The 21,587-nt window shown below is 35.3% G+C and overlaps 1 protein-coding gene and 1 pseudogene across 1 annotated transcript; both read right to left on the bottom strand.

Annotated features, from left to right (window-relative positions):
- Window positions 1-3,771: 3,771 nt before the first annotated feature.
- On the bottom strand, window positions 3,772-5,888 carry LOC111998250 (1-aminocyclopropane-1-carboxylate oxidase homolog 1-like; annotated as a pseudogene).
- A 7,707-nt stretch (window positions 5,889-13,595) lies between these two features.
- LOC112031511 (1-aminocyclopropane-1-carboxylate oxidase homolog 1) lies at window positions 13,596-17,639 on the bottom strand. The gene is made up of 3 exons (XM_065782708.1): window positions 16,995-17,639; window positions 14,808-15,129; window positions 13,596-14,040 (listed from the first exon to the last, which is right to left on the bottom strand). The coding sequence occupies exons 1-3, from the start codon at window positions 17,528-17,530 to the stop codon at window positions 13,783-13,785; spliced, it is 1,116 nt and encodes a 371-aa protein (XP_065638780.1). The 5' UTR covers window positions 17,531-17,639; the 3' UTR covers window positions 13,596-13,782.
- Between the last annotated feature and the right edge of the window lie 3,948 nt (window positions 17,640-21,587).

Genomic DNA, 21,587 nt, shown 5'->3' with positions numbered 1-21,587 from the left:
AATGGGTGAAGTGAAGTGATGGATGCCGTGAGAGGGAAGACTGAAGAATCTAGATAACCTAGTCCATCGCATCAACTCCCCTTTCACTAGGAAAATCACATCCTGCCCCTTGCCGCATGCACTATCATTGCTTCAAGCGCACCATTGTGTTCTTTAATTGGGTACCCTCTATTGACTTGATCATTCTACCCTAAGCCTTTGTGATATTTACGATCTTGCCTTCTACACATGTATGGCTAGGATGGATTTGATATCTTTGAACCAAAAAGACCATCATATCCTTCATGCACTATGTTTATGGCTGTACAAGCACAAATTTTTGTATCCCACAACACCTGTGCAAAATGGTTTGGCAGAACACAAGCATCGTAACATCATCAAACTTAGTTAAATTATGGTCTCTCATGGTAGTGTTCCTAAACAATTTTGGATTTGAAGCCTTTGGTCTAGCTACGTGGTTTATTAATAGACAACCGTCTAGTGAATTTTGTATGTCCAAACCTATGGAAGTTCTAACTAGTCAAAATCCACCTATTTCCACAGCTCTTGTCAATTCCTTGTGTCCAGCCTCATCAATAGGTGTTGGGAAGATAAACACCTTAGGGAAACTCCAATTGATTAGTAAATATATTATGTTAGATTTAGACCTTAAAATAAACAAGTATTTAACTAGTTTTAAGGCTAAGTTACTAATAAGATTAATTATGCAAAGCCTTAGGTTAAATAAAAATCAAACATATCATGCGCAGTGGAAAAGTAAATAACACAATAATATGATGACTCATGAAATCTTTTGAAAAAACTTGTTCCAAATGAAAAACTTGGGGGGATCAATCCCAAGAAGAAAAATTGACTATCATATATAGATTTACAGTCAAAATATCAATTCATACTAAACCTAACTAGAGTTAAGAAACTTAACTCTAAATCCCACAAACTTCTCTGATATAGATCTATTCCAACATGAACCTCCAATTCACAATTTATATCTCCATTACACTTGATAGTTGAAACTTGGTTTGTAACTTGAATCCACCGGTACTAAGTGTGTGAGTGTGATCCCTAGTAGAAGCTTGAAAGAGTAGAAGACACAGAACTTCTCAGATCTCAAAATAGTAGCTCTTCAAGTCTTGAAAACCATGTATTAGGTTTTTCTTTATATACTAAGTGAAGTAGGACTGAAACCATAAACGTTTGATGCGCTGTTAAACAAATTCTGTAGATGTGAACTTCGATTAATCAAAACTACTAAAAACAAATTACTTTAAACAACTGCTTCCTTGTTCTTGTACATTAACTTGTAGCATCTTGAGCATTGTTTAATCACACCTATGGACACTATGATCTATACCTAGACAAAGTTTGTGTTCATGTATTTGCCAATTAACCTATACACATATAAAACCTAACATATTATATTGAAACATAACTTTTTTTTTTTTTTTTTTGAGAAAAAAGTAAGTAAATTTTATTGAACTAAATCCGATTGGAAAACAATATCCAAATCACTAGGTAGAGATTCTACCCATACATTTGTGTCTGCAAATAAAACTGCTCTTCTAGCTAAAGTGTGAGCTCTATTTCCTTCATTTCGAACATGCTGGAACTTGCAATACTGAAGAGTAGTGCCTAAACTTTGACTCTCATCTATCACATGATCAAACAAAGTGCTGCATCTTCTCGGATCAGTCAAGGCTTTGATCACCCGTGTACAATCTCCCTCTATTTCCACATTGAACAAGCTCAGCTCCTTGGCAAACACTATTGCACGTCTTGCCGCCAAAGCCTCTGCCAATTCCATGGACTGAACCAATGGGATCTTTTGACTCAAAGCAGCGATAATATTTCCGGTGTGATCATGAAAGACAACTCCAATACTTACACAACCCGAAGCATTAAAAAATGCAGCATCAAAGTTACCCTTATAATTCTACTTCGTTGGAGGAGTCCAGTGAACCCCAGTAAGCCGAGTTTCAGCTCGAGTAGGCTGTTTCTTCACATCGAGATACTCCGAGACTAGCTCCTTAGCACGATTCCCCAATTCATGAAGCTGGCAGGTCGGTTAGTTCTCTCTAAGCCTATTCCGGCACTGCCATAAGCACCAAGCTGTGGTGGAGAAAAGTGCAACCCGATAAGCTAAAACCTATATGCTTTACAAATTAGTCACTCTTCCTATTATTATTTAATATAGGACTTCATTTACTTGTGAATACCCAAACACTTAGCAGGCCAGTGTCAACTTGGATAGATTCTTCTTCAAACTTGTCTTCCAAGAGTCTCATTAGACTCAACAAGCCAGCCCATAATTTGGCCATGTCTTATCTTGTTTCCAAATTGGATCCTATTACAACATCAGCCGAGTCCTACTACTTCTTTACCTCCTCATTCACTTTCAAAGGGATCCTCGCTCGCCTAGTTCCAACGAAGACAATCTTTTATGGGAATTCTCATAATATATTTCATTTTAAAACATTTTATCACTAAATTTACTAAAACTCTCTAAAACCTAAAATTCTTTTTCGTAAAAGTTGTACATTTAAAACTCTATTTTTTACACCAATGCTAAATTACATCCTCAAAAAATGTGATGTAGGACAGAATTTTCAAATTAATTTATGTAATTTGTTATATTTGGTATTTTTATGTATTTTTTATTATTTTAAGTTTAGGGTATTTATTTCCTTTATTTTAGGTGCTTTTAATACTTTTTAAGTCAAATTTGGTTTATGTTATGGTTAGATATTAATTAGGAATTATTTTAAAATATATTTTCTTGTTTGTCAAGTTTTACGAAGCTCTTAAATAGACTCCTAAGTCTGTAAACTTTTTTTTTAAACAATTTTTCAATTAATAAAATTCAAACTTTTGTCTTTCTATTTTTTGGTGGATTCTAGACCCTTTCTTCTTGTGGATTCAAGGACCCTTGTGAATTCAAGGAACCTTGTGGATTCAAGGTTATTTTCTGAAGCAAATTTGTTTTGCTTCTTGTTTTCTAGAAGTAGATGTGTTCTATTTCTTGACGCTTCTGCATCCTGCATCACAATGCCAAATGACTAAACTAACTTTACATTACGCTGAGGTTTAGGACAACTTAGTGAACTCTTTTATAAAGAATAGATACTTCCCACTTAGCCGGTTTATTTGTTCACATGTAAACTTATACACCAAAATTTTAGACTGAAAAAAACAATTAATTAATTATATTTTACTCACTTGTGCTTTGGGATGATTTTGTTTTGCCAGTCTCTAATTTAAAAAATTGCTATTTAGCAATCACTAATATAGCAAGGTATCAAGCTAGTTAGGAAGCCACAATAAAATCCCCCAAAAGAATATATTTTGCAACAGACATATTTAATGCAACGCCAATGAAGAAAAGGGTGCCAATGACCTGCACCTCAATGACATATTTGGGTGTTTTAAACCTAAATGTCTAAGATTTGAATTCCCCTCCTCACTTCAAAAGTACCACACCAAAAAAAAAAAAAAAAAATGCAGAAGAATGGTATTTTTCTATTTGCATGGGTGTGATTGTTATTTACTTCTTTGAATGCTTTTATTCATGAATATCATGGAGCTTGAAATCTTGACTAGTTAACTATCTAGTATTTAATTGAATTAACTTGTTAAAATTGGTAACAATTCGTTGTAGGGGTCTAAACATATAATTCTCAAATGTCATTTCAATAACTAATCAGACTGAAGTGTTTTGTATGTGTGTGTGTGTGTGTGTGTAATAATGCATTATACTTATTACTTACACATGATATATAAGTTTGACATTTCTTTCGTATTATTGAGTAAGCATAGTAGACTTCTAGAGTCATTATAAGAAGACACAACAAAAGATTCGCATACAATTTGAACCATGACTAGTTCTACCATCTACAACGTAGCATCTAAACCTTCGCTGACATCTTCACAACCTGAAATGTTGTAACGGAGAGATCCCGTCAACCCCTTTTGAGAAGTAGCGCGCCAGATATTCTTTTGCATCGGTCTCCCTGTACAATGGGGGATTTTCTTCTGATAACAACTCCTTGATTGGTCCATAAACTCTTGAGCTCGCCTGAACATTGGGTCTAAAAAAAATAGCCACAGAAATTCTTGGCCCGACATGCTTCGCTAATACTCTGTGATTAACGCTAATGAACTTGTCGTTTGTGATGAACTGCCCAAATACTAGAAATCAGGACCACAAAACAATTTTGTGCAATTTATTTGTATTTGCCATGTTAAATTCCTCAAATATGTTATGTGACAAAAGGAGCATTCACCAGGACTAATGTTGATCATCGATGCATTCATTTATAATCTACTTCAAATTTGGTTTCTGAATCTAATACAATGTTACAATCTCTTGCAGAAGACTTGACCACTCTATACCAGAAACATTGAACAATCTATGATTTCTAAAATCCATAGTAGCTTGCAGATGCAAACTAACAATATCAAATATATATTGCAGTACAATTAAACAATTAGATTATATCATGTTAGGAGTATTATATTTCCTTAAGATAGAAAGTATATATACCCATATGCCTCTGGAACCATATAAAAATGACGATGTGATGATGATGATGACAATGACAATGGCAACGATGAGTTGATTTTGATAATAATAAAAATAAATAAATAAAGCAAAATAAAACAGACTTGCCTGGAGAAGATCTCCAACATTGACGACCAAATTAGCTCCATGAATGGGTGGAACGTTAACCCATTGATTCTCAAGTAGAACTTGGAGGCCACCTATATGGTCTTGTAACGGTATGGTAATGAAGCTGCCATCAGTGTGGACGCTAGCGCCCACAGTCAGTTCTGGTTCGGAGCATTTCGGGTAGTGATTACCTAGAAGGAGAAGCCCCTCAGCACAATCCATGTCTTTTAGGTGGCTGGAGCTTAGCCCAAGAGCCTCGGATAGTAACTCAAATAGAGTAAGCCCCAAGTTTATTGCTCGCTTTGAGTATTCATTTACTATGTGCCTTCCATGGTAGATCATAGATGCACAAACAGCCACAGGAGTTATTACAAGTCAAATTGAAGTTAGAAGAAGATAAAGGCAAATCTATGACATGGTAGTTCATAACTTAAAAATGTGTTTTGGCCTAAATAAAATTGCCTTGACTGTAGATCTTAGTAGATGCATGACTTAAAAAATACCATATGTTTAAGAGCAAGCCTCAAATTGTCTCAGCCGGCTGATAACATGTAAATAATGTGGATTGGAAGCCAGGGTTCTGAAGCTAAATATAGGACTGTATATGCCAAGAGCTCATGGCTCAGTGCCACTTCCGGATCTCCCTATATATCAAAGGGGTTCCATCATTTAATGACGCATCAAAAATACTAAGATTAGTTTTACCACATACCTACAAACTGCCGGCAGTTCTTCCAGTTCAGGTGGATTAGGTGCTGCAAAACAAATAAATGTATCCCTCCAATTAGCTGCTGCTGATTGGTACACATCATAATTGGATAGATAGAGCACTTTTTTTCCATAATCGTTCGAATAGAACTCTTTCTTCACCTCAGTATCCTGCTCATGAAACCTCTGTATTCCATTGATCATCTCATCCAGAACATTAACGGGTATTCCATGATTAACTACCTGAAAAAACCCCCATTTTTCACATGCATCTCGAACTTGGTCAATGACTATGGATGCCTTCAAGGTCTATAACAGGAATACTGAACTGGTAATCACTTCCTGACCTCTCATCAGGACTTAATTGTGCACAGTGGAAAATTCGGGGAATTTGTGTCACTCCAGAGTCCAGGAGTCCCTTAACTCCGGTTTTTGATTCATCAAATGCTTGTATCTCACTTTTCCAGTCGAAATTGGAGTCCCCTGCCTGATTTTCATCTGTACTATTTGCCACCATCTTCTTTCTTTGCAAGACTCTTACAGTACAACAAGACCTTGATGGGATACCCTCTTAAAAGACTTCTTAAAGTTGCGGTAGAAGAAGACAAGATTTTCTTACATCACCACCACAAACTACATGGATATTGTTGCAAACAAAATAATGAACTTTGCTTTCTAAGGACATTCTCATTAGCTCTCTAAAAAAAAAAAAATGTCATTTTGACACATCAAAAATTTACTTTATCATTTTAGTACATTATTTTACAACATAACATTTATCAGATGTTCTATTATTCTATTTTAAACATTAAAATAATATATACAACACATTAAAATATCATTAAAATAAAATTCAAACAGTAATATATGCTACATAGGCCCCTCCCCCCACCACCACCATCACCACCACCACCACCACTACCCATAGCACCACACCACCACCACTGCCCATAGTAGCTCACCCCTACAACCACCACAATCCACCACTACCGACAACCATAACCAAAATCCAAAATCAACCAACCAACCCACTACCACCGACCACCATAGCTAAAATCCAAAATCAACCAAACCACTAAAATCAACATAACACCACCACCACTGCCCATCCGAGCCCACCCATCAAACCACAAATTTTTTTTTTTTTTTTTTTTTTGAAGAAAAAAAAAGAAAAAGAAAAGAAAAGAAAAGAAATACCATAGCCAAGACCCACAACCTACAACCCATTCAAACCCAAGCCTCAAACATCGAATCAACAAACCCATACCCACAACGGCAAAACCCAGACCCACGGCGAGCAAAGCCCACCATCCATGGCGAGAAAATCTCACCCACGACACACGGCAAGCAACAGTGGCGAGCTTGGGCAATCTGTCTCTCGGAATGGTGAAATTGGCGTGGCGAGATCGGCAAGGCGAGATCGGTGATGGCGAGATCGGCGTGGCCAGATGGCGATGAGAATGCCAGATGGAGAGAGAGAGAGATGGGTGAGATAGGAGAGAGACATCTGATAGGAGGAGAGAGAAAAAACGAATTAAATAAGCCAAACTGTGTTTGGCATTCTTGTCCGTATACTCTTATATTTGAGAGCATACTGTAGTATGTCTCAAAATTTTGAGACATTTAGCACAGCTGATGAGAGTCCGTTTTTGTGTTTGATGTGCCAAATGTGCCAAATATTTGGCATTTGGCACATTTGAGAGAGCTGATGAGAATGCTCACATTAGCATAATGTTGCTATAGCAGAAGCTCCGAAATTACAGCACTTTTTGGCTTCTGTAGTTTCTCTCCATTTTTGTACTTATTGAAAAGTAAACAGTAATATTTATATTTTATTTCCTTATTTTTTGAAAGGACAAAATTTAGATATGTTTTGTTTCTTAAATTCTTCATTTAAAAAAAAAAATTCACGCTTACAGCTTCCTCTCTTCTCATCTCTTCCTTCACGCCGAACCTCCACCACTGCCACACAGATTGTAGTTCTCATCTCTTCCTTCACGCCAAACCTCCACCACCGCCACACAGATCGCCCATCGGAGCTCACCTCCACAGATTTCACCGGAGCTGTGCGTGGTGCTTGGAAACAAACCGGAGTCACCGTAAGCCACGATCCCCAATTTGGATTTCGAATTGGGTGTTCGGATTTTTTGTTTGCTTCATCAGAAATTTTCCAATTTTGAGCATTTCCTTTTTGATGAGAATGGAGGGTGAGTGTATATTCATAAGGAATACTGAGTTAGATTTGAGGAGTAAAGAGAGGCATGAGGCTTTGATGGATATTCAGAGGAGCTTGACTAAGCTTCATTAGATTTTCCTTGACACGGCTGTTCTAGTTGAGACACAAGGAGAAAAGATGGATGATATTGAAGAGAATGTGGCCAATGCTGGTCACTTTATTAGTGGTGGAACTAACAGTCTTTACTATGCCAATCAGATGAAGAAGAACAAGGCATGGGTTTACTAGGTTTGGGCTGTCATGGTGATTATACTGTTGGTGTGCGTCATTTCTATGTTAGCTTCTTGAAGGAGCAAGGTCCGAAAACCATCTGGTGATTGTATAGAGGCTTGTTATTGGTAAGGCTAGAGGGAGGGATTTTGCTCTGTAAATTCATCTCTAATTGAGCTTTTCTGAGCTCTAGGAGGGGTTCTCTTTCTTTTGCTGTTCTTATGGCTTTTAGTTTAGATATGATTTTGTCATTGTCTTTTGGTATAGTGATTCTTGTCTGATACACTTTGAGGTTTTCTCAAATCATGGTAAATGTTCATGAGAGTTGGATTTTGATTGAGTAAATGAGAAGAGAGGAATGGCGTGGAGGAAGAGATGAGAAGAGAGGAAGCCGTGTGCATGAAATGTTTTTTTTTTTTTTTTGTTGTTGTTGTTGTTGTTGTTGTTGTTGTTGTTGTTGAGGTTATACTGTTGACTTAAGTGAAGCTGACGTGGCGTGGTCTCGTTGGCTGGCGTAAAACACTGGTTTTACGCCAGCTCCGAACCTATTTTCTCTTTTCAAATTCCTAACCATTGTATTTGTAAATTTTCCATCAATATCATTTTCAAAATTTTCAACAAACATATTTTCTTAATAGCCTTTTTTTTAAGGGTCATATTTTTCAGATGGTAATATTTCTCAATAGTCATATTTTTCAAAAAGACTTGATAAATTTCAAGATTAACATAAATTTGGCAAATTTTAAATTTCATCGAATTTTACCTATATAAGACAAACATAAATGAAGAAAATTTCAAATTACAATAAAGACTAAAGACATAAAAATTAATGCAGGTATAAAACTTAAAATTAGATGATCTTACAACTTGCTATATCGTTGCCACAAGTGCTCAACGAGATCCAATTGGAGTTCAGAATGAGTTTCTCTATTTTTAATTTTTTTTCTCGGGCTGCAATGATCCCGTAAATTGACTAGATTCTTCTATAGGCTTGTGGGACACTCTTATAGGGATGCTTTCAGGCACTTATTCATAAGTCTTCTGCTCCATTAGCATCACATATATCTTAAATGATCATGTTATGCAATATTATGCATGCCTTCATAGAGGGTTTATTGTTTTTATTCATTAACTTCTAATTAATTTTCCTTAAAATGTTTACCATTAGAGTTTCTTTTTTTTTTTTACTCTTCATTAAAGCTAAAGGCCACAAGTTCTCCCTTAAAAAAATAAAATAAAATAAGAAAACAAAAATTAAAAGGCCACAAGTGTTTAGTGTTTTAGTTAAACAAAACAGAGGCCATTGCCATTCAAAAAAAATTGCAAACTAACACTAATCTCCAAACAATTTCGTTAGTTAGCAACATTTCCAAACTATTTAGAAAACTAACATCTCAAGTTTAAGACACTTGAATTTGTTGTGCTAAATCGAGCCTTTGAGGCTTGAGTTTTGTAAAGCGACAGAAACACAAACCCAACAAAGAGATCAAAAACACAAGTCCACAACGAAGCAAAGAGATAAACACAAACCCAACAAAGATGGAAGATGGAAACCACGAAGAAGGCTCCAGGTAGCTCAGATTGAACCTAGGTGGCGGCTTGGACTAAAACCCAAGCAGCGAAGGTCGGACCGAATGAAGAATGAAAGAGTTTGTTCCGGGTTTGATTTGGGTCTAGTTGGTGTAGAGAATGAAGAATGAAGGGGTTTGTTCTTGGGGTTTGATTTAGGTCTATTGATCTGGAGAATGAAGAACAAAGGAAGAAAAGAAAGAACAATGAAGGAAGAAAAGGAAGAGCAGTGAGTTAACAAGAAAGGAAATCGAGTGTGTAAAACTCAATTTTCACTACTAGCACATTGATCTCGAGTCTCTTAGGCTTGAGTTGCTACAGTGAACTCGAGTCTAAGAGACTCAAGATGTTAGTTTCCTAAATAGTTTAAAAACATTGCTAATTAACAAAATTGTTTGGGAATTGGTGTTAGTTTGCAATTTTTTCCTTGCCATTCACCCATTTTGTTCATTCTCATCAAACGAAGAGAGAAAAAGAATGAGAGGGAGAGGGAAATCACCCGTGCTCCACCGAGGGAGAGAGATCACCACCATTACCCTTAATTTTCTTCTCTGCCTTTACCACCAAAGACATGCACCTTGTAACCCAGATAGGCCAGAGCATTTGTTTGTTTGTTTGTTTGTTTGTTTTCTTTTTTTTTTTTCTTTTTTTTTTTTTTTTTTTTTTTTTTTATATGAGCGTGAAATGTTTTTTTTTTTTTTTTTTTTTTGCTGTTGTTGTTGTTGTTGTTGTTGTTGAGGTTATACTGTTGACTTAAGTGAAGCTGACGTGGCGTGGTCTCATTGGCTGGCGTAAAACACTGGTTTTACGCCAGCTCTGGACCTATTGTTTTCTCTTTCCAAATTCCTAACCATTATATTTGTAAATTTTCCATCAATAACATTTTCAAAATTTTCAACAAACATATTTTCTTAATAGCCTTTTTTTTTAAGGGTCATATTTTTCAAATGGTAATATTTCTCAATGTCATATTTTTCAAAAGACTTGATAAATTTCGACGTTAACATAAATTTGACAAACTTCAAATTTCATTGAATTTTATCTATATAAGACAAACATAAATGAAGAAAATTTCAAATTACAATAAAGACTAAAGACATAAAAATTAATGCAAGTATAAAACTTAAAATTAGATGATCTTACGACTCACTATATCATTGCCACAAGTGCTCAACGAGATCCAATTGGAGTTCAGAATGAGTTTCTCTATTTTTAATTTTTTTTTCTCGGGCTGCAATGAACCCATAAATTGACTAGATTCTTCTGTAGGCTTGTGGGACACTCTTATAGGGATGCTTTCAGGCACTTATTCATAAGTCTTCTGCTCCATTGGCATCACATACATCTTAAATGATCATGTTATGCAATATTATGCATGCCTTCATAGAGGGTTTATTGTTTTTATTCATTAACTTTTAATTAATTTTCCTTAAAAAGTTTACCATTAGATTTTTTTTTTTTTTTTTTTTTCTTTTTACTATTCATTAAAGCTAAAGGCCACACGTTCTCCCTCAAAAAAATAAAATAAAATAAGAAAACAAAAATTAAAAGGCCACAAGTGTTCAGTGTTTTAGTTAAACAAAACAAAGGCCATTGTCATTCAAAAAAAATTGCAAACTAACACTAATCTCCAAACAATTTCGTTAGTTAGCAACATTTCCAAACTATTTAGAAAACTAACATCTCAAGTTTAAGACACTTGAATTTGTTGTGCTAAATCGAGCCTTTGAGGCTTGAGTTTTGTAAAGTGACAGAAACACAAACCCAACAAAGAGATCAAAAACACAAGTCCACAACAAAGCAAAGAGATAAACACAAACCCAGCAAAGATGGAAGATGGAAACCACGAAGAAGGCTCCAGGCAGCAACTCGGACTAAAACCCAGGCAGCAAAGGCTCGGACTAAATGAAGAATGAAAGGGTTTGTTCTGGGTTTGATTTTGGTCTAGTTGGTGTAAAGAATGAAGAACGAAGGGGTTTGTTCTTGGGGTTTGATTTAGGTCTATTGATCTGGAAAATGAAGAACAAAGGAAGAAAAGAAAGAACAATGAAGGAAGAAAAGAAAGAGCAGTGGGTCAACAAGAAAGGAAAACGAGTGTGTAAAACTCGATTTTCACTACTAGCACGTTGATCTCAAGTCTCTTAGGCTCGAGTTGCTATAGTGAACTCAAGTCTAAGAGACTCGAGATGTTAGTTTCCTAGATAGTTTAAAAACATTGCTAATTAACAAAATTGTTTGGGAATTGGTGTTAGTTTGCAATTTTTTCCTTGCCATTCACCCATTTTGTTCATTCTCATCAAACGGAGAGAGAAAAAGAATGAGAGGGAGAAGGAAATCACCCGTGCTTCACCAAGGGAGAGAGATCACCACCATTGCCCTCCATCGTCTTCTCCACCTCTACCACCAAAGACATGCACCTAGTAACCCATATGGGTCAGATCATTTGTTTGTTTGTTTTTTTGTTTTTTGTTTTTTGTTTTTTTTTTTTTTTCATTGGTTTTATGAGAAAATTTGTGTTTTGTGATTCTATTGCGTTTTGAGTTTTGATTCAACTTTGTTGTTATAAGATTTGGATTTTATTGTGTTTTTTGTTTTGATTATATGAGACGTTTGAGTCTTTGAGAGAGAAGCAAAGACTAAAAGAAAGAGACTAGAGGAGGGAGAGAGAAATAATTGTTGCTTATTAATTTGTTGGAAAAAATTCATTTGGAGTTGCTACAGAGAACAAATCAAGAGAATTACTGTAGCAACTTCAAAAAATTTTTTGGAAAAGTTTCTGATTTTTTGAATTTGTTCTTTAAAAAATGACTTTGACTAATCTATTGGAGATGCTCACAAGCACTAATTAATGCTTTGACTCACTAACACTAGTGCGCCCCTTTCTTTCATAGTTTCACTGCACGCACAACACTTACCACATACACTTGACTCCCTAACACTAGTGCGCCCCTTTCTTTCATAGTTTCACTGCACACACGGCACTTACCACATACACTTGCACACACCTCACTTGTTTAGAGTTTAGACTCCCATAACACCACACTAGGACACTTCTTATTGACTTCGCTTCAATCTTTAGTCTACAACACTTGGTGGTTATGAGTTATGACACACACTTCACAAGTCACACAGCATGCGCACCATCACATCCCCATACTAGATTTATGTAGGTTAAGAAACCGACTTTGAAGGTTTAACTTTATCCTTTTTCTAACAATAAAATATTATTTTTCCCCAAGCTTCTAATTCTAGACACTTTACAAAGTTGCGGCTGAAATTTATTTATGCATTGTTTGGATATAGTGGAATTGGAGAGAGGAGAAGGGAAAAGGAAGGAAAATATGGTATTTCCTATGTTTGGTTGCTTTGATAGAAAGGAAATGATAAAAAATTGGAAGAAAACCATTCGGACCCACATTTTTTTTTATCTACCCAAATTGGGATGAATGGAAAGAAAACTCCAGTTAAAAATGCCAATAGCCAATTTTGACGGTGAAAATAGACCAATAGCACTTTTTTGCAAACTATATTGCAATTTACTACTGTTTCAGAAATATGTAGGAATATATCATTATTTGGGTACTTGAATTTGGTGAAATCGAGTTTTTCATGGTACTCGAGTTTTTGGAACTCGAGTACTATAGAAAAATTTTGAAAATTTTTTACGGAGTACCATAAAAAATTTTCAAAATTTTTCAAGGTATATTTTTTCAAAGAACTCGAGTTTTTGGAACTCAAGTTTCATGGCAAACTCGAGTTTTACAAACTCAAGTTTTAAAAAGGTGATAGATCCTTACATATTTCCAAAACAGTGGTAGATTGCTAGTTTTTTTGCTAAATAGTGATAATGTGCCATTTTCGCCCAATTTTGACTTTCAATAGCTCCCAAAATGTCAATTTTTCCATTAATTCTTTGTTCCTCCCTTCCTACTTCATAAGGGTATAAAAGTAATAAAAAATAATTCTTGTGTTACCATTTATTTTTTCTTCTCTTTCCTTTCCTGTTTGCAAACATATGGGAGAGAAACATTTTCTCTTCCCTTTCTATATCACATCCTTTACCTCATTCTTTTCTCTTCTTTCCCTCTTCCCATGTGCAACCAATTAGTGTTAGGCAAATTCCGGAGAGAAAGAAATTGAGAGAAACTCCAGAAATTTCTAGAGACAAGAGAGTTAGTGCCTTAGTGGTGATTTCTAACACAGATATCATGGGTAATTTACTAATATTAAAAATATAAACTTCACTGAGACAGTATTTGATAATTCAAAAAAAAAAAAAAAACATAATGCTTCTTAGGGAAAAATCCTTCTATAGCCATGGCATGCATCGCCATCATGGCTAATACATAAGCATGAGTTTTGTATTGACACCTATTTCATCAATACAAGGCTAACATCATAACTTGAAATGTGGTAGTGCAGAGGTCCCGTCAAGCCCTTTCTTATAGAAGTGTTGCAGGTAGTCTTTGACAGAGGTTTCCCTGTAGATTGGAGAGCTATCTTCCGGTACCAACTCTTTGATTGGTCCATAAACTTTCAAGGAATCTCCTATCTGAACTTGTGGTCTCAGAAAACATGCCACAGAAATTCTTGGGCCCTCATTTTTCACCAGCACTCTGTGATAAACACTTTTGACCTTGTCATTGGAGATAAGCTGCATCCGAAGAACACATGAACACACGAAGATATAAGCACATTTTATTAGTGTCCTGCCAGACACAAAAAAAATCTCCAAAATTTTCACACCCCCTCATGTATTCACCTTATTTGGGCTTAACCTAACACAAATTCAAAGACAATTCTATGAAAAAATTATGTAGCTAAAGACTAAAAAGTTTAAACCTAAGTAGTAAGTCAGAAATTGAATCTTTTAGAAGTTAACAAAGTTAAAACCTGATTATTGTTCCCATTAAAAAAAAAAAAAACTGATTATTGTTAAAATTATTTTTAAATGATTAAATACACCATGTTTTATAGTTTAAGCTAGTGCAATTGGATAGTGCTGGCAGAGCCAACACCGCCACAATTGGGGGGCCTATGTCCGTGAAGTTACTTCACTCTAGAAAAAACTACTCATGTGCATTCTAGTTTGAATTCAGAGGCTTTGACTCCAATAATAAATAATAAATTAATGATAATAGCATTTTTAATACTCACTCACTCCCAAATTGTTGATCATCTATACTATTTTAGGATGTCTCACAATGAAGTCCTCTATTCAAAATTAATAAATACAGTTCTTATCTTACAATTTACTTTATTTAAACCATCAATTTTTTATTTATTTTTTCAATAGTTTAAATTAATGAGTTAAAATTTGTATATTTTTACCTGACAGACAATGCATTAATCAGAACCAACAATTGGGGACAAAGGAAGTAATTAATATATTAAGCTTGATATGTACGTTAACAAACTTGCCTGTAAAAGATCTCCAATGTTAACTACTAAATGGCCAGGTTTGGGGGGAAGATCAATCCATTGGTTCTCATGAAGAACTTGGAGGCCACCCAGTTGGTCCTGTAAGAGTATTGTGAGGAAGTCACTATCAGTATGCTTGGTCGCCCCCAATGTTAACTCTGGCTCAGGGCATGGTGGATAGTAGTGGCCCAGAAGGAGAAGTCCCTTAGCACAATCTATATCTCTCAGATGGTTTGGATTGAGCCCAAGGGCCTCAGATAATAATTCTAATAAAGTACGCCCCAATCTTATGATATGCTTTGAATATTCACCTACAATGTCCCTGCAAATTGATTAAGCTGATATTAAAAGTAGGGGTAATTCTGGATGTTGGAGCAGAATCTGATGCAATACTGGAAATGCTAAAAAGTAAATAAATAAAATTGAACATAGCAGGTGATGTATAGCCATAACTGTCATTCAAATAAATTTACAGGTTCTCTAGTAGGAACTAAACCATATATCAAAACGATGATTTTGCTCCCAAAAGAGAAAAAACCATATATCAAAACTAAAAATGTTATATTATTAACTATGTTGAACATACAGGCATGAGTGGAATCCCACAAAGAGGAAAAGTAAAAAATTCAAAGAATACATATAAGCGAGGGCTCAACCCTTACGCCATTAGGCAATGAACTAAGGCCCCAAATAGAAAAAGGTATTTTATACGATAGACTATATTATATCTATTGTTTTATAGTGTAGAAAAATCATAATAATAAAAAAGTAATCCCCTCACCTAGTCCAAAAATAATAGTTTAAGGTCCTTTCTATCAACCAATAAAATGTATTGTCTATTTGTCTTTTCAAATGGTATGCATTTTTTTAAGGAAAATGCTAACAAATGTCCTTAGGGAATTTGTTAAAAATCCATTTAAAGAAAGTTTTTATGAAAAAAAAGAAAAAAAAATTAATTAATGTTTTGACAACTTTTTTCATTTCCCATAAATATGGTGTCAAAACTTTTCTAAAATTGATTGCTAACCAATACTCTAAGAGTACTCGTTAACATGACTCTTCTTTTAATATGCTTTACTTTATTTGCGGTGGTTCAAGACTCAATAATGTAAAAAATTTCAATCTTCTAAACACGTGGAATTTCCATAAACTCTTCATTTCTCTCTCTATCAAAATCAATATTTATTTTTACAAAATTTATTACTGAAATCCAATATTCAATACTCAAAATTCAACATTGTCAAGAAAGAGCGACTATCCCAAACATGATAATTATTCCGATATTGATGGTTTAGATTTCTCTTTAGAATTGAAAGTTTTAAAAGTTTTACAAATAAGTTAAAATAATCCAATTAACGCACTAAACTATATTAAAATGATAGATTCTTTTCTTAATGCATGTATCGCTTACATAATATTATTAACAATGCATGTTATAGCTGAGTTTGCAAAAAGGAGGTTTTCAAAATTAAAATTGATAAAATTTTATTTAGGATCAACTATGTCACAAAAAATATGAAGTGATTAGCCATATTACCAATTGAAAAATAAAAGTTCGCAAACTTGAACAGGAAAACATAATTGGTAGTAATTTTGCATCACAAAAAGTAAGATTTTTTAATGAAAAAATAATTTAATTAATATTTAAGTATAGGAAAAGACCATACTAAAGTTTTCACCTTAGACCCTAAAATGCATTAAATGAGCCATGCATATAAGATTATTAGGCCAAAACCCATAAATTAAACCTTTGGATTAAGTGGTCTCTATATGCCTTATATCAAAAGGTGAATTATCCTAAAAACTTAAGTCGTTTACATGTAAGAGAGAGACAGAAGATAAACTTTTCATTTGTGAGTGAGTTAGAAGCTAAGCTTTGTTTGTGTGAGAGAGTGTTAGAAGGAAGGTAAGTCTTCGGCTATTGAGATAGTTAAAAACTAAACTATTTCTTACGTATTAATGTGGTCCAGCTTTGAGGTGAACAAAATGAAACAAAAAGTCCAGACATAAGTCACGCAGGAGAGCTCAATTACCATTATGGGAAGATAGGTAGTTTAATCCTAGTAACTCTCCCAAAACAAAAAACAAAAGACTCATGGTAAATAGTTAATTTACTGTTTCTTAATGCACGTATTAGAGCTGCACTCTCTGACTCTAATAGTAGTATTACGATATTACCACACATACCTGCATATTGCAGGCAATTCTTCTGGCTCAGGAGGGCTAGGAGCTAGAACACAAGAAAAGGTATCCCTCCAATTAGCTGCAGCTGCAGTAAACAGATCAAAATTGGAATTGTATATCACCTTTTTATTTAGAACACGCGTATAGAACTCTTTTTTCACTTCAGCATCCTGCTCATGAAATCTTCTAATGCCATTGATTATTTCATCCAGAACACTCGCAGGAATTCCATGATTGGTCACTTGAAAGAAACCCCACTTCTCACATGCATTACGGACGTTGTCAACAATCTCAGCACGGATATTTGCCTCCTTTTCGATGCCATTGAGGTCGATTATTGGGATACTGAACTGAGAGTCACTGCAACCAGAATTATCATCCAGATCATGTTGCTGATTGATAAACATGCGTGGGATTTTTGACACCCCGGCATCAATGAGTCCCTTGACACCAGCTCTTGAATCATCGAAAGCTTTTACTTCACTTTGCCGATTGTAAACAGATTCAACTTCAGCCTCAATTTTATAATTGGCCTCCATTTTCTGTCTCTGTGCATTGGAAAGACAAAATGAATCACTTCTTTTTATAGCTAGAGAAAAAGTAGAAGGTGGGAACCTTCTCAGAGTAACAACCAGCAATCCAGCTCAACCCTTTTTGTTTTTAGCAATAAGTTAAACAGACCAGGAAAGTGAACTGACCCAACCTAGTGAGTAGTGACCAACCTTGAAAGGAAAACAAAGACATGTGAATTTGATATGATAGTTTGGTTAACTGGCCGGTGAGTTTCTTTTTTTTTTTTTTTTCTTTTTTTCTTTTTTTTTACCACAAGAAAAAAAAAAAATCCTAATATGGGGTTAGGTGCATATGAATCGAATCGGAAGTAAGGCGACTCCAAAAGCAGAGACTATCAAACATGGTAAATGAGCCATTAATGGAAGATATTGGCATTTCGTAAAGGATGTTTAAGAACTATCAAACATGGTAATTGGCAGGTGAAGTTAATTGATTCTGATAGGAGCGATTTCGGCCATTTTGGCATGTGATGATATTTTTATATTTTAATCATATGTTAGGCATGCTGCAAATTGACGCTATTGCCTTGCCTAGAATTGTCTAGTATGACAACCAATAGATCCCATATCTAGATTGGCAACTAACTTTTTCATGTTGTCGGACTATCTACTTTTTATACATTACACGAATAGATTGAGATTCAGTATAATTGCTACTATGCAATTGTGAGAAGAAAAAATAAATTGAGAAGGTAAAATAGTAAAAAAAGTTTAAAATTAAAACCTTTTATTTTGATTTTAGTTTTTATTTAAATATTAAAATTAAAAGTAATTTTTTAACTTTCAACCTTAATCATCAAATATGCTATTACATAATGCATATACGGTGCAATGGTCATGGCTGTCGCATTCTATTCAGATCCATCACACAATGGCCCTGTCAATTTGTCAAACATGCACTTATATACCTTGAAATTCGTTACGCAAGCATCCTGATTCAGTGGCCTTCAAAGTTCAAACAGAAGCATAAAAATTCGCAACGAGGATTAGCATTTCGAGGATAGAGTAGAAATTTGGATGTATCAAGGAAGAGAAAGCCTAAGAAGTAAGGACCACTATGTGTTTTATGTGAACCAACAGGATGGTTCCACAAAGGTAATCATAATTTGAAAAGTGAATAATTACATAAGTGAAAAGGATAATGATTCTAACACAGTTAATTTAACAATATACATCCGTTTTTCATGTTTTAAATGTGGACATCACACTTTTGTGTTTAAAATTAAGGACCACTATGTATTGTGTGGACCAACATGATAATTACAATGCGAATCATAACTTGATACATGAATAATGACATAAGTGAAAGGGTAATGATCCTCACAAAACTGATTTGACATCTACCAGACACATTCGCTTTCCATGATTTAAATATATACATCACATTTTTTGCATTTAAAATGTACATACATCGGAGTGCATACAATTGTGGAGGGAAAATATTAGAACTACAAATTGTTCTACAAAATGTTAATGTGGTTAATGGTTATTGGTAAGTGAAAAAATAATATCAATGGTAGACCCAAATGAGAACTAATAAAAATTTGACACACTAACTATTTGTAAAACTATTGTAAAATAATTTATAACTATAGCATTACTCCTTGTAGATATTGTGTACATGAAAAATGAGTGTGAGAGAATAATTATGGTAAGTAGAACTGTAATGATTCTCTGATAACATATTTCACCTTTACCTAGAGGTGGCTCCAAGTGTTAATCAAGGTGGTCACATGACCACCCTTGACCTGAAAATTTATATACATACATACATACATACATATATATATATATATACACCTTAAAAAATTGATTTTTAAATTAAAATAGGTAATTGGCCACCCTAGAGAGAGAGAGAGAGAGAGAGAGAGAGAAAACAAACAAACAAACAAACTAACTAACTAACTAACTAACTAAACACCCTAAATAAAAATTTGAACCCATTAAAAATAAAGTTCAACCTCTCCAAAATTTTGGTTTGTTGAAAGTTGAACAAAAAAATTGCGAGAAATGCTATGTTCACAACATTTTTACAACATTTTCATAACAAATCCTAAGTAACAGAGTGTTACTAGTGGATAAAAAAATAATTTCAATGGTAAATTCAAATTAGACCCAATTAAATACTGATCACCTAGGCTTTGTTATGAAAGTGATGCGAAAATGTTGTGAACGTTGCACTTCCTAAAAATTACCCAAACAAACAAAAATTAGCCTAAAATCCCACATCAAGCTTTAATTGTGTTTTCAAATGACATATTTTAAAATCTCTATTTTTTTTTAATAAAAAATTGCACACTTTTCAAATAGTTAGTATGTTAATGTTTGCTTTAGTCTTCAGTCAAATTTGTTGGATTTATGCGATACATTTTTTCAAAAAGAGCATTTTGTTTATTGTAGGGACTCAATTTGGATTGGACCCAGAGTATGAATGGGTTTTCAGTCCAACAAGCCCAAACAATAAATTTTTAGAGAGTGGATCGAAGGTTTAGGCGCTGGCCGGCGTTCCGCGAGCATGAACTTTCTTCTTTTATTAGAAAATACTTAGAATCTTCTTTTCTTTTTCTCCCCCCCCCCCTTAACTTTACTCGCTCCTCTTTATACAGTCTTCATTGTCCTATCTCGTTCTTCCATCTGTTGATCATCCATTCGCCTTTCTTCTGACCGCCCGTCATATCAGAGGCCTTCTCAACACTCAAATGGTTTACACTGATCAACGTTGCCCTGCTAAGGGGCTGCATCCCCATTAATACGGCCAGAGGGGTTAGGTGAATGCATTAAGTGTGGAGGTGACAGCTTGCTCTGGGCTTGTCCCTTTCCAAAATTATCCTTAGTATGCCGAGGACGAAGAGGTCCTCGGCGTGGGTCCAAAAAAGAGTCTCTCCCTAATTTAGCCTTGGATGGTTATCCTTCCTCGGCGCAGGCCTTGAGCCTACTACACAATGGGCTGAGGCTATCAGGCCCACGGGCCCCACAATAGCCCCTCAAAACCCTGCTGCACGTTCCCTCGAACAGGGAGGAGGGTTTTAATATCCACGGGCCTTCTAGACGAATCGCCCTACTTCGGTTCTTGCTAATGCTGGCGGCTTTTTGACTGCCCGATGTACGTTTTGGCGTCTCAAGACTCAGTATGTGCCCACATTAAATTTTGGCGGCACCACGTTTCCCACTTTTAACGGTGTGATGGTAATCGTTCGGTGGGGATCTCCTGCTTTTATGGGCAGGCGGTTACATTTGGGGAACCTAAGGAGGAGTATAAGTACCTGTTTGAACCCCCTGGTTTCCTCATTTTTGCGCTTATAACCATTGATGCGTATGATTTGAATCTGGTTCAACTTGCACACTACCTGAAGAGAATCGTCATATTTCTGTAAGTCTTATTCTTCTGTTGACCCCAAATTTTCCTTGATTCTATTCTTTCTTTTCTTCTTCTGGAATCTTTAGTCGTCCTTGGGGGATGGGTAAGTTTAAGAAGTTGGTTGAGTCCAACGAGATGATGAGCAAATTCATTTTTGACTATGGGATACCCAATAATGTGAGTTTGAAATATTATGAAGAAGGGGAGTGGTACATTAAGAGGAGAGAGGGTGAAGTCGTGATCCCGATAGTTGCTTTCGTAGAAGGAGGGATGAGAATCCCTATGAGGCCAGTGACTCTAAATTACCTTAGGCATTTCCGCCTGGCTCCTACCTAGTGTGCCGTGAATGTATTTAGGATATTAGGGTGTGTAGATACCTTGAATGAGAAAATGGGGCTGAGACTGACTCACCACGATGTGAACTGGTGCTACAACCTTCATCACCTGAGGGGTAAGACGTACTATATGAAGACGAGGGACGATAGGGTCCGACTCATCCAGTGTTTTCCTGATTCCAATAAAGGGTTGACTCAAGATTTCCTCATAGTGTCGGGGGAGTGGCACAACGGTTTTCATTGCCCAACGGTAGAGGGGGAGCCAGGTAGGGTATCCGAAGTAGGAGACAATCTAGGTTTTAGTATTTTTATTTTTATAACTGTATATCCG

This window comes from Quercus suber, unplaced genomic scaffold (genome assembly GCF_002906115.3).
Source record: "Quercus suber isolate HL8 unplaced genomic scaffold, Cork oak 2.0 scaffold_311, whole genome shotgun sequence".
Classification (NCBI taxonomy): domain Eukaryota; kingdom Viridiplantae; phylum Streptophyta; class Magnoliopsida; order Fagales; family Fagaceae; genus Quercus; species Quercus suber.
Note: the sequence above shows the minus strand (reverse complement) of the source record. Positions and strands in the feature narration are given on the sequence as shown.

What these genes read in the sequence shown, in the direction of transcription:
- LOC112031511 (XM_065782708.1), bottom strand. Translation starts at nt 17,530, where the DNA reads ATGGAGGCCAATTATAAAATTGAGGCTGAAGTTGAATCTGTTTACAAT. An exon ending in GAATTGCCTGCAATATGCAG is followed by an intron (nt 15,130 to 16,994) that starts GTATGTGTGGTA and finishes ATCAATTTGCAG; the next exon opens with GGACATTGTAGGTGAATATT. An exon ending in ACATTGGAGATCTTTTACAG is followed by an intron (nt 14,041 to 14,807) that starts GCAAGTTTGTTA and finishes CTTCGGATGCAG; the next exon opens with CTTATCTCCAATGACAAGGT.